Source organism: Aedes albopictus, chromosome 3 (assembly GCF_035046485.1).
Source record: "Aedes albopictus strain Foshan chromosome 3, AalbF5, whole genome shotgun sequence".
NCBI lineage: Eukaryota > Metazoa > Arthropoda > Insecta > Diptera > Culicidae > Aedes > Aedes albopictus.
Genome location: NC_085138.1, coordinates 154,723,983 through 154,737,739, shown reverse-complemented (window position 1 = coordinate 154,737,739; position 13,757 = coordinate 154,723,983). Strand labels below are relative to the sequence as shown.

General features: G+C 37.9%; 1 protein-coding gene and 1 long non-coding RNA gene across 5 annotated transcripts in view; one reads left to right on the top strand and one right to left on the bottom strand.

Moving 5' to 3' along the window:
* LOC109431859 (regulator of gene activity) overlaps positions 1-9,047 on the top strand; it is an 81,611-nt gene extending 72,564 nt beyond the window's left edge. For all 4 annotated transcript variants that reach the window (XM_062856056.1, XM_019708121.3, XM_062856055.1 and 1 more), the window contains exon 8: positions 8,732-9,047. In XM_062856056.1, coding sequence (XP_062712040.1) covers positions 8,732-8,960 — 229 coding nt within the window. In that variant the 3' untranslated portion in view covers positions 8,961-9,047. The remainder of the gene's footprint in view (positions 1-8,731) is intronic.
* On the bottom strand, positions 9,038-9,583 carry LOC134289712 (uncharacterized). The gene is made up of 2 exons (XR_009998629.1): positions 9,319-9,583; positions 9,038-9,250 (listed from the first exon to the last, which is right to left on the bottom strand). It is a non-coding gene; the product is annotated as an uncharacterized LOC134289712 (long non-coding RNA).
* Between the last annotated feature and the right edge of the window lie 4,174 nt (positions 9,584-13,757).

Sequence of the window (13,757 nt, the reverse complement as noted above, 5' to 3'; positions counted from 1 at the left end):
CAATTCTAATGTGAAATTCCGTCCGTTCAAATATGTGAGCGTAGTATTGCTTATTTTACTATTCTCATATCATCTCACGATAAAATTCCTTCCTGAATCTTTAATTGTTCTTTTGAAATGTCGATTTTTTATTCCTAAAGTTGTATGTGTGTTGTACATTCGGATATTATCAAGTAATAAATTGCTTTAACGAAATTGTTTACTAAAAGATGTATTGTCCGAAGATACCACTTATTGAAGCAGAAAGGTAATTGTGTCTATAGTAACAAATTTGTGTAGGTGTTTCAACGAAATAAAGCAAAATTTTATGCTATATGATAGGTTGGCAATTATTCCCCACCTTTTCCCATTCAGAATTTTGAAAATCTCTGTGAACCGTTATGATAGTGCCGTGAATTGCAAGTCAGTTTTATAGGGTATCGGTTGTCTTATCAAGCATAGTGCTTCCTTTTTATCCTACTCAAAACAAGGGATTGAAATGTTATTTGTATTGTAATATATCCGATGCGGTAACCGCACGGATATTCAGCAGACCATTCTGAGGGTGACGGGTCATGTCGCGTCGGTCCAGGTCCAGGAAACGTAATGAACATTCCCTTGGGCATAGAGTATCTTTGTGCCTGCCACACGATATGCACATACAAAATGTCCATTGACAGAGAAAGCTCTCAGTTAATAGCTATGGAAGTGTGGAAGTGATCTAAAAACTAAACTGAGAAGCAAGATTTGTCACGTGGAGAAGTTATGCTAAAAAACGGAGGTGCGGCCATGGTATAGAATATGATCCCTTATACCCAAATCATTCGTGGAGATTTTGTTGTTCCTGAGTTGTCAGACCTCTTGCTGCACTGGGAAAAATATGATGGTAAAACTAGATTTATTGAAAAAGACCGAGCAACATAACCCTCTTCATTTAGAGTAGTAGTATCAAATATGGAAGCAATATGTCAGCAGTAGTGTGGATTCTCAACATATTTTAATGAGATGTACGGAAGAAAGGGATGATTTTTGAATATTTACAAGGTAGCAACACACTCGGAGAATACATAAAAACTCGAGAGTTACAGCTACTGATGGCTTACACAAAGATTTTTGGTCAGCGTTTTTTAAAATCCTAGCGACAGAATCCTCTGAATCCTGGAGGATTCCTACACTCCTACAGAGTGCGAAGAAGAGCCTTAGGCATGTGGAATCCAGTTTTGAATGTCTGGTGCGAAAACGATATTATCAGAAACTAGGTATAATAAGTAAAAAGCGCTTTTAACAAGTGTGCTCGTGGCACTAGAATACTTGAGGAAGTCTACACATAAAATTTCAATCGGGATAAAAACTTCTAGTGAAAATACTGAGATCCTTTTTCTAGTGAAAGCACTGAGATCCTTTTTTTTTGAAAGCTCCACGGAGAGTTTCTAGTGAAATCTTTGTAGCAGTTTTAGAAGAAGTTGCTGCTGGATTACGATTACTTCTTCGTAAAAATTCGGAGCATAAAAAGTTTTGACGCGACTACTTATGGAGTTTCTGCCGATCTCCCCGAAGAATTTTCGTTATCGCTCTGAAATCACCTTCTGGCGAAACATTATGGAACAGTGATAATTCCAATACAAACTAGAAGTTTTTTTTTTTGGAAATCCATGGTGAGTTTTTGATATACTTTGACTTCATTTCCAATATGATTTCATGTCGAATTCCTAGATTTTTTTTGCTGGCAATCCTGAACGAATTCATATTCGACTGCAACAAGCTTTTGTTTCACGTTTTGCAAAAAAACTCGTGTATGGAAAACTTGTAGGCATGGTAAAAACCTACATTTTTTCGAAGACAGTTTGCCTATCTTTAAAATTGTATGAGTTATATGAAGTTTTTCGATTTTTTAAGGGGATTTTTGGAGTCGATTTATTCCAATTTAAAAAATAACGATCTCGTAATTTTTGCTCCAAGTTTGGCTTCATATGTGACCTTCCAAATGCCGCTTAAAGAACTTTTTTATTTAATCAACTCCATGAGATATAAGCATATCAAGACATCGTTGTTTTTAAGTCAAAATTGCCCATAACATTTGAATGACAAGACCTAGCAACATGCAATGTTCAGAACAAATATGCGTCATTACTTGTTTTTCAAATGCTCCGAAGCTCACATCTTCGAAAAAAATCAAATAAAAAAGTTATCGCGAAAACACCGTTTTTGGGGGGCTCACCCTTAGTCAAAACTTTAAATTGACCTACTATGTTCAATTTAAGAACTAGATAAACGGTGTATTCGACAAAGTTGCTCGAAATAGCATTGCCTACAACTTTGCCGAAGAACTCGATCGCGTATGACTTAAAATTAAAAAGTTCTATTCCAGATTTGAGTTAAGACGAGGATCACACTAGTCATTTTTTTTTGGAGAAGATGCAGCAAACAAATGCAAACAACTACTCTGAAGACACCAATCACCTAAAATTAACGAAAACAGAGATACTAAATACTGCTAAAACGTGGATTCGGACCAATGTGCATTGATTAGAAACTTCAAACCTCATTTAGGGTAGGTAATCAAAAGTTGAACCAAATTGTGGCTTTCCGAAGTAGCGCAAATTTTGAGTGTTTTTTTCTCCCACATGGAAATAATTTACTACGGCAAAATCTTATGTACATGAAAGCCACGGGTTTAAGCTTTCTGTTAAGTGATAAAAAGTTTGTATTTGCACCGAATTTCATTGAAAAATTCAATTATTCGTAAGCAATGATTTTAATCTTAATTTGAACTACTGGCGGCAGCAGCTCGAGCATCTCCCACAACAGCCAATTTCGTGCTGAACAATAGAAAAACACATGGATTTGCTAATTCCCATAACTATTCTTCATTAGGCAGTGGAATTTCAACTAAGAATGTTCTAAACTCTTCAGGAACTTGGCAACTAAATTTGGAATTTTTCATCCCCCAGGAGTAAACAAAACAACCACTAGCGCAGTCTGCTGGTCAACACTGGAAGCTCGCCTCCGTTTACTAGCTCAAATTTAGATTACAAATGGTTCAACTTAAGATAACATTCTCCAAGTAATAATTACTTAAATTTGACAATTTTATGACAAATAATGCGAAATATTATTCGGTTGGTCGATTCTACGATAAATAAGCTTTCATTTAACGTGTTCACATATTGCGTTTGATACAACGCATGAGCTGTACGTGTGCACCGAAAATGTGCTTTCTCTGGGGGGAAATGGGTGAAATCACAGTGATTTTTCAATTGCCTGTTTTCCATGACAAAAACGCTTTTTCCAATGCTTTTTAAGTCCATGTTATCAGGTTATATTACGGAAAGCTGTTTAACATCTTTTTCGGGACAATATTTGCCTAAAAAATACGTCGTTTTAATGAATTTCGAAATGGTTCAAATTAAGATTACAATTTGACTAGTTCAAAGTTTGATTTCTTACCCTACTCGAAAGTGGTTTTTTTGCTCTTTGCTTCCAACCTCAATATAGTTATTTGTGCGACGAGTTGCAAAAAGTTGATTTTTTCAGCACGAGTCGTACATACGTAAATACGAAGAGTGCTGAAAAAGTCGAGTTTTGCAACGAGTTCCAAACAAAATTTTATGCAATGATTTTTTTCATAATGCAACTCATTTGAGTTGCATAATGTTCCTAATGCAACTCAAATGTGTTGCATTATGAACATTATGTAACTATTTTTCATTATGCAACTCATTTCAGTTGCATTATGAACAGGTACGAAAAAGTTGGCCATTATGATACTGAAATGCGTAGAATAATAGTTATTTATGGTTAATTTTAATTTTGGTTTTATGATGGTTCTATGAATCCAAAGAGAATGTCCACTCCGCTGATGCTCGGAAATCTCGTTATTATCATAAATCCATGAACTTAATCAAATGTCCTACATTTTTTTCTGTAAAATGAACTAGAAGCTCTGTGTTTGGAAGTGGCATAAACATCCTTTAAAAAATAGTTTGTGAGGACGCAGAGTGCCCTCGGTCTCTAGTAGCAACAACCTTCACATTTTATTATTTCCCTTCCCAACTGACTGTAAGGACTTCAGCGGCGCCGGCATTGATCAAAAAATGTATGAGCTGCTTGCAGCTGTATTGCACTTCTAAAATAAGTTTCTATTGAAACTACCTCTTTAAGAGGAATTTCAGCGTCAAAAAAAAAAAAAATGTTCCGCTCCTACTGAAATTTGAGGGAAAATACTTTCTCAAAACAATAGGAACATAGAAACAAAACTTTATGAGTTATTTCACAAGTGATATTTTCAGACATTCCGCCAGAAGTCCCTCCTTTTTTCCTATGTATTCTGTTTTTGCTCTATTAGTTTCGCTAACGAATTTGCCTAATTTCCAATCTTTTGGAAAGACTGTTGAAATTTCATCAAGGCAGCATTTATTTATTAGGTAACGTTAAAATTTACATTTGTTGAAATTTCTTCCCTCATCCGTAACGCTTTTTTTGTATGCGATCCTTAAAACGTGTGTATGGGTAGCAGCGCACTCACTCCTCTTAGAGCGTTACGTAGGCGTAGGGTAAATCGGGGTAATTTGGCCACCATAAGGAAAAGTCAACAAAAGATGCAGAAAGCAAGGTTTAAACTTCCGCACATCGTATGATCATAATGATTTTGATAATACTAAAGTATATTGATGTGAAAATTTTAGTTAAATTGTGTTTAAATGTCAAAGAAAGATTTTTGGAAAAAGCTGTGTTTTTGGGTCGATTTTAAACCGACGGGGTAACATGAGCACACGATTTTTGATGAAGAATTCATGCCACATAATGAAACACAAACTTGATATGCGTTATTGTGCATCAAATCCTATAGTATCAACTTGAAATATATAGAAAATAAAATAAGTTTAAAAGCTATACAGCACAGAGGTTCAATTTTGAGAGAGCTGGCAGAAACTCAATTTTCGAACATGTCTTTGGTGAGTTACAGTACATCGATCATTCATCTATAGTATCAGCAGCATTGACCAGCTTATAAAGAATTTGAAAATATTTTTTTTATGAAGAACACAGACGCGATATTATATGTCATTAGTAAAAGAAACTCTTACATTTTGACTTCAAAGTGTCTTACAAATCGCTCCCCGCGAGGATATTCCGTTCAAATGCTCGTTCAAGTATGCAGAATTGATTAAGGAAATATGTAGCTGCCAAAACATTAGCACCAAGATGATCTCGCGTTCATTGTCATACGGGCATATCTGCAATGATCGATTTCTCTTCATCGATTTTCTCTTTCGTCAATAACTTGGCCGGAAAAAAACATTCTGGATCGTTTTTGTTGTTCTAGATGCTAGTCCTAGATATTCTACACCGGAATACATCGAGATATTATCAGAACACTGTTCATATTTCTCGGAATAACTCGAAGAGGAAATCGATGATTGTAGATACGCCTGTATGATACTAAACGCGAGATATGTATGTTGCCAAATTGTATGGAAAACAGCCGTTTTCTTCAGATTTCGAAGAAATCGACAAATAATAAAAATGTCATAAATATCAATTTGAGAGCTAAAAAATGTTCCAATACATTCATTTAGGCTAAAACTAGTAGGCTACTACGATTTGGGAGTTTTTGCCAGATATTTTTTAATCTGGACCACTGCGGGCGTCAGTTGCCTAGCCGTCTCTTAAGCCTCTGAATGAGGATTCGATTCCCGCTCCAGTCGGTAAATTTTTTTCGTCAAACGAAAAACATTCCACTGAGCCACCGGGTGTTTCGTGTGTTGTCCGTTGTCTAACCTCTGGTTGAAGATAGTTTTATGTCTTTTTTGTCTTTTTTTATGCAAAATAGCGGCCAAATCCAAGATGATTGCCATTTTTTAACTTCCAATGAAAGGCCTTACCACACACACGAGACGCGAAATGAGACAAGACATAACACTTATCGTTCTTATACAATCGTCAAGATGCCTCCTTATTCGGAAAGATGCAAACTGATAGGTTTGGAAACACTATCGTCCAGGCGAGAGAACACGCAACGTTTATTTCGACACTGATTTTTCATTTGGGCCTAACTGACATTTTCGAGTTCTCTTCATCGATTCTCTCTTTGTGTTATCACAGAATGTGTATTGAGTTTTTCAAAGATTTTTTGGTTGAAATGCGAAGAAGACGACTACTCTCTCTCTCTCTCTCTCTCTCTTCTTGGCGTAACGTCCTCACTGGGACAAAGCCTGCTTCTCAGCTTAGTGTTCTATGAGCACTTCCACAGTTTTTAACTGAGAGCTTCCTCTGCCAATGACCATTTTACATGTGTATATCGTGTGGCAGGCACGAAGATACTCTATGCCCAAGGAAGTCAAGGAAATTTCCTTTACGAAAAGATCCTGGACCGATCGGGAATCGAACCCGTCACCCTCAGCATGGTCATGCTGAATACCCGTGCGTTTACCGCCTCGGCTATATGGGCCCTACATGTTATGTAAATACATGTAATGATTTTGTTTGTTTTGATCAAGTTATTAGCCAAAGAGAGAGTCGACGAAGAGAAATCGATCAAGTCAGTTAGGCCCTTATGAAAAATCATTGTCGATTTGTCTTCGACATAATCACGGGAGCAATTGATTGCTCCTCGCTTCTTGAGCAGATTCCGCTCAACATTCCACCTCGTCGGTTCCGGCATTCTTCTCTTTTGGCTGTCCCCTATCACCGAACAAACTACGGTTACAATAATCCACTTGACTCTTGCATTCGCTTGTTTAATGATGTTTGTGATGTGTTCGATTTTAATATGTCAAAATCTGTTTTTAAAGCCCGACTTAGAAGAATTGTTTAGATCTTAAGATAAGTTAATTGTTTTAGTATATAAGTTCAGTCTGTACGATGTATGTCGAAGACGGTGATATAAATAAGTAAATAAATAAAAGATTAAAATTACCTTTACGTCGACCGGTTTCGGGCGTGATCTAGCCCATCTACAGGACAATGTCCGACTGACTGCGTTGGTTTTCGTACGTTGTTCGTACACGTCCAAAAACGAAGAGATGCTACTGTATTGTCAGGTCAGTTAGGGCGAAGAGGCACGATACGATTGGGGGACATCCTCATTCATCAATGGCTCTTTACTGTTTGTGATGATCATGGACTCCCAGATGAGCAGTCAGGGATTTATCAGATCCCATGCCGAGACTGCTCCGCAGTCTACATAGGTCAAACGCGCCGGAAGATAAAAACAAGAATAAAAGAACACAATAATGCTGTAGACGCAAACAAACCCAACGAATCCAGCGTCGCGGTTCATACCTCAAACAACAACCACAACATAAATTGGGAAGAAGCAAAACTGATAAAAAGCGTTCAAAAGATTTCACATTTGAATGCGTGGGAGTCCATGATCATCACAAACAGCAAAGAGCCATTGATGAATGAGGATGATCCCCCAATCGTATCGTGCCTCTTCGCCCTAACTGACCTGACAATACAGTAGCATCTCTTCGTTTTTGGACGTGTACGAACAACGTACGAAAACCAACGCAGTCAGTCGGACATTGTCCTGTAGATGGGCTAGATCACGCCCGAAACCGGTCGACGTAAAGGTAATTTTAATCTTTTCTTGACGATTGTAAGAACGATAAGTGTTATGTCTTGTCTCATTTCGCGTCTCGTGTGTGTCGTGAAGTTCTTACGTTAGCAAAAACTGTAAAAGTTAACAGTGAAAGGCCTTACCTTCAGAGAAATGTGAAATTTTGTACATGTTACCTACAACATGCATTTTCGAGGTTAGTCGATGGTTGTCACCTTGTGAGCCCCTCGGCAAATGCAAATCAATTTAACCCAACCAAAACGATCTTTTTATGATATTCAAGAAAGATTTTATATTCCAGACTTTACGTAAGTGGCAGCCTGGTTTTGACGAAAACTACCCATGAAACCATTAGTTCAAATAACAATACAGCATCCGCTAGATAACTGAGTGCTGTTTAACTGGACTGCTTTTCAACTGGGCGCTCGATAACTGGGCCAAATTCCAGTTGAAAAGCAGTTGTCTGTCAAAAATGAACGAAATTTAACCTCATATTATGCAAATCAGTAAACAAAACAAAATATTTATAATAGCCTCCGCCTCCGGGAGCTCAGCTCGGTTATCGAGCGCCGCTCGCTAACTGAACAGTTATCAAAGTCCAGTTATCGAGCGGAAGCTGTACTACCCTAACATTCAGACAAATGGACTGAATTTGGTGCATACCTTTTCTAGCAAGTCTCGTCTTAGGCAACTACGAATTGTACGGTCACTTCAAGCATAACTTTACCAAACACCGAAGGTAACAAAATTTATGAACACAGAAAATCGACGTTGAAGTTCGCTGTTACCATAGCATTCCAGAAAACTAAAACTTCATGGTATTTTTTCACAAATGGTGGATGCTGCAAGAATTACAGCACCTTATGTAAAAATCTCGGTTTTCTTCATATTTGTTACATACGGTGTTTGGTATAGTTAAGCTTGATGTATGCACGCTCATGCTCAAAGACTTAACATATTCAAAACTATTTTAGAATAACATTTTTTTTTGCATTTATAATTTTATAAAATTAATATTATGAAACCGAAAGGACCACCTTATTAATTTTTAGTTTCAATATTTAAGTTAAACATTGCTTGCAGATTTTTCAAGCAATTAAGTTTTCATTAGTTTCTGTCCACTGTGGATCACCATAACCGTGGAGCAACAACTAACTTCCGATTAATAATCGTATTTTCATCTTGCAGCCATAGTAGAGATTGGCGATACCACACGGAGGAAAAGGTGTGGATCACTCGTGTGCCGGGCATGACACCGTACGAAAAGAATGGCACAACGGAACGTGGCACGTATTACTACTTCGATGCGCAAAATTGGCGACGGGTGCCAAAAGAATTTCAAGTGGATACAGTGAAGTTTGATAAATGTCCAAATCCAAGTGCTTACGTTGCTGCGATGAGCGGACAGTCTGTATAATATTTATTAATTTGTAATTAAAAGAAAAAATGCAGAAAACAAGAAGCAGATGAAAGGAAAAAATTAAAATTTTCTGATTCAATATAATGCTCGGTCGTTGTTCTTTATTTTCCCTGAATAGAATTCACAGAGTAGAGTGATTGTTTGTTCATATCATTTTGTCATCGGGCTGCTAACTGGACTTGGGCTGCTCTGGCTGAATCGTTGAGCTTCGCGGAAGTGATGAATTTCCTCGAGGTATTCGACGTTGTTTGCGAGGATGATGCGAGATGTCATCCGATTGGTGTCCACTGTTCCGAAACGAATAGAATAATATCCGATCAATAAGTTGTCCATTATACTAACAAATCCAACCTACCTCGCATTTCCAGTGCTCTGTTTGTCATCTTCTGCACTTGTTCCATGATTTTTCGATGAGTTTTCTCTGATTTATCCATTTTGTCGAGAATTTTCTCCTGCGCTGTTTATGCAACTAGATGTCACACGTGGCTATGTTCTAACCTCAAATTGGGATCCTAAAAATACTATACGAGTGCTTTGAATCCACCTGTCATAACAAAGTTAAATACAAAAGCTGGATACGCTTGGTAAATAGCCTAGAAATAGTAATCTACACTCACAGGAAGCTATTATGTTTCCAGTTCAAAACCGAATTAGCGACATTTTTTCATTGACTTCCGCTGCTTTTGCCTTGCGTTAAACACAATGTCGGAAGTGGGGCGCTGTATTGTAAACCTGATGCTCTATACAGCGCCCCACTTCCGACATTGTGTTTAACGCAAGGCAAAAGCAGCGGAAGTCAAAGAAAAAATGTCGCTAATTCGGTTTTGAACTGGAAACATAATACGATTTCGACAGTTATTAGTCCTGTTCAGCGACGTAGGTTGAACTTGCTCGAACTTGCTCCATCCCGCTCTTTCCAGTTTGTTGACAAATGGGTAAGAGTAGGATGCAGCAACTTCGAGCAAGTTCAACCTACGTCGTTGAACAGGACTATTAACTTCAAAAGACCAATAATCGAAAAGGACACAGCAGCTTTTTGTGAACAAAACTGGTTCTGTCAAATTAGAGTCTGTGGCCCACCCACGCACCAACTCATACATATTGATATTAGCCTTTTCATATGACCGGTTTGTTTAGTCTAGTGATTTTCAAAGTGGGCAAATTTGCGTCCTGGGGACGAAAATCAGAATTTGGATTCTGTTCCATGCTAATGTCCGGGCTTGTGGCAATTGTGTCAGACAATGGGGTTCTTTGTTCCCACGGCCCACCAGCTCGCGGAATCAACTCAAATCGATGGCTTCTTTTTCGGCTCGCTTCTGTGCTTTATCCAGCAGCTTGCGCTTCGCCAGCTCCATGGTGAGCTCGTTGTCGGAACGGCTTTCCTTCGCTGTTGCAACCTTCAGTCTTGGTTCCAGCTCCTGTCTCGACAAGACCTCAACTTTTGAACATGTACAGGGCTGCCTATGATCGCATAATTGTCCCATATGAATAGGAAACCCAGCAAATATGGGACTGATATGCGATCATAGGCAGAGGGGATAGACAAAATTATAGGGACAGCCAAATTTTTCACTTTTCAAAAAATGGTCAAATAGCTAACTTTTTGAAAAGTGTATCAAAAAATCTTAAATTTTTACTGTAAGTTGATCAACTAGTTGTGTAGTGTAGTTGTTGTATTATAGATCGAAATTTCGGAAAGATCGGGTTATTCTACATGAAGTTAGAAAGATTCCAGAAAAATGTCATAAGGGGGCATCCTTTAGTACTTCACGCAAAATTTGGGAATTTTAGACCCCCCCCCCCCTCTTCGTACGGGGTTTTCGAATACCTAATACATTGCTTGTCACACTTTCCGAAACCCCCCCTCCCCCTATGAGCGTGACGTACTTTATGGATGCCCCCTAATTGTCCGATACCCAACTTCGAACTGTTGGGACTGTTCGAACTGCAATGAAATTTTGAGCGTTCATGACTTATATGATAAGCTTTGAAAAACTTTTGACGTAACTGAACATTGTTCACACGGAATGGAATTATAGCGTTTAGATGATTTTTCTGATATAACACCAAATTGATATCGAAAATTTCTACATCCATATACCAATGAATCTGACGAACTTTATCTTCATCCGCAAGCAGCTTCTATGCCACCAAATCATAGATCTTTTCTCGACTCCCATGTAACCGCTAACTGAATAACATCTTGAGAAGGCGCCTTTTCAGCCTTTTCACAGTTGCTAAATAATAGTTATACGGCATCCCCAAATTAATCGATTGAATATAATTAGGTTATGGATACCTTCCGTGACGCAATACATGTGGAACCAGAACTATCGCTTTTAAAAATTGAATAATCAAAGTACTTGCTACTTGGATTCGAACTCTCGATCTCAGTATCCACTGGTCCCGATGATGTTCTCGCTGCAACACTGCTATATATAAATAGCATAGAAAATAGCCCGTTTTGTTCTGCTTCAGACAAGGTTATGTAATTGTGCCACGTTTACATTGAACAAGCTGTGTGGATACGCCAACAGGTTCTTCGTCAAAGCTTCTAGCTGAAAGACTGTTCTTTAAACAGCTACGAGGCGCTGTTGTGCTGTGTATTTGGCAACATTACAAAACGTACTGTATAAAAGCAGCTGTTTTATTGGCTGTGACTTATTCAATTTGCACATCTTCCAGAGTTGGATTAAAGTGCAATGAAAGCAACACAAATAACTTCACAGCACAGAGGTGGATAGCTGTAAAGTATACAGCAAAAAACAAAGGATAGGGTAAAAGCTCCCTTAGTGGAGGTACCAATAGTAACAAAAAAAAAAAAAAAAAAAAAAAAAAAAAAAAAAAAAAAAAAAAAAAAAAAAAAAAAAATAGTGGTCGTAGTGGCAATTTAGCACTCGACAAAAAGCTTGCAAATGACATTTTCAATAGATGCATCATACCTAATTAGGCCGTTACAAATATTTATTTCACTTTTTGTCCCACTACTCTTTGACTGGTCGAGGGGGGGGGGGGATAAAAATAATAAAGCATTAATTTGAAAAATATTAAAGAATTTTGAGCAAGACCCGAAACTTTGATAAATATTTTTTCATCTGCACCCTCAAAATGCAAAATCCAGCCAAACATTTTTGAAGGGGGGGGGGGGAGACAAAAAGTCAAAATAAAATTTGTATCAGCCTTAATAACATTAAATCGGTTTGTGTTCATAATTTGCCGAAAACCCTATTTTAAACAATTATTTTCATACTAAACCCTATTTTGAACAATTATTTCCACCTATGGTGGTGGTAGTGTTCCTATAGTGGTGGGTCCCATAAGAATTCAATGAGATGCGCCACTATAGGAACCAATGTTAAATTTTACCTCCATAATGGACTACCCGCTTTGCGCGCAGCCACAGTTGATCAGCAGGAGTAAATCAATTTAATTTTGTATGGCGAAATGCATCTAAACTTGAATTACTTGAAATACAAAGCTTTTCCCGAAAAAATATTTGGTAGGCTTAATAGTGGTCACCATTGTGCACAACTACTACCAAATATTTTTTCGAATAATGTGTTCCACCTTGAATAATATGCCTTTAGATGGTATTCCCCATACAATATTTTTGCGATTTACTTTTAGCGATTTTTCGCGCATAGAAGCTAGCGCCACATTGGTCGATGCGGAGAATAGGAAAACAGCCGATGTAGTTAATTCATTGGAACCGTGTACCTATAGTTGGTGCAAGTGATTTATGATGATATTGATGATATTGTTCTACCATCTATTGTAGCAAGGCAGCTGCCTATAGCACTGGAATAATCTGAAAAGCGATTTGATCAAGATTGTGCTGTTGTTAGTGGTCAGTCATTCTCCTGTATGAAGGGCCAAAAAGGGTTGTGCGGACCCGCAAGCAGAGACACTTGCGCGAAACCCGCGTCAGGGGAAAAGAATCTCCTTCCAGAAGAAAGTTTTCACGAACAACTGCAAAATCAAGCCCTCGATTGACAGAATACTCCCAATAGATGGGGTCGAAGAGCCCGCCCTCAATCCACGAAATGTTAACAACAAGGAGGAGGCAGTTCCAAGCTCCTGTCCAAATCGTTTCAATCGAGTGCCCTGATGGTCCCTCCCTTTCCCAATATATGATGAGATATGTATATGTAATGTATGTCAGTGTGTGTTGTGTATGTTTTGTTATACATTTGTTTGAAAAACAATCATAATCATGATTAATAAGCATTTATAAACAAAACATTTACCTGATTACTCCTGAAATAAAATGTGGATTAGCAACAAAACATTAAAAAAAATCACATCAAATCTCGATCCTCGAATGTCTGCTCACCACTGATCTGCCACTTTAGGCATGAAAACATTAACAAGATCGAAATTTGATGTGGTGGTAGATCTTACGCCGCAACGCACCATTCTAAGGCGATCTACCCACGTTACGGGGCCTAGTTGGTGCCTAGGATAGGATGTGACACCTGCAACTTCTCTGTCTAATTTCACAGCTTGCTGTCTTGTTTTTCCTCGTTACTAAGATTATTGGTCCCCAAATTGGTCTATTTTGGGCTGACTAGTTGTCGTATCCTATCCTAGGTTGGTGCAAGTGATTTATTGATAATAACTGAAATAAACAATGGTTTTTACATTTTTCCTAGCAAATTTAAGTGAAAAATTTCCGGTTAACGTTTTCAGACTTTTTATTTAGTGGTATTATCAGTTTAATGAAATTATTTTACTACAAGGAGCTACTAATAGCACCACTATTGGTACATTTACCCTATAAGCGCTGTTTGTTTT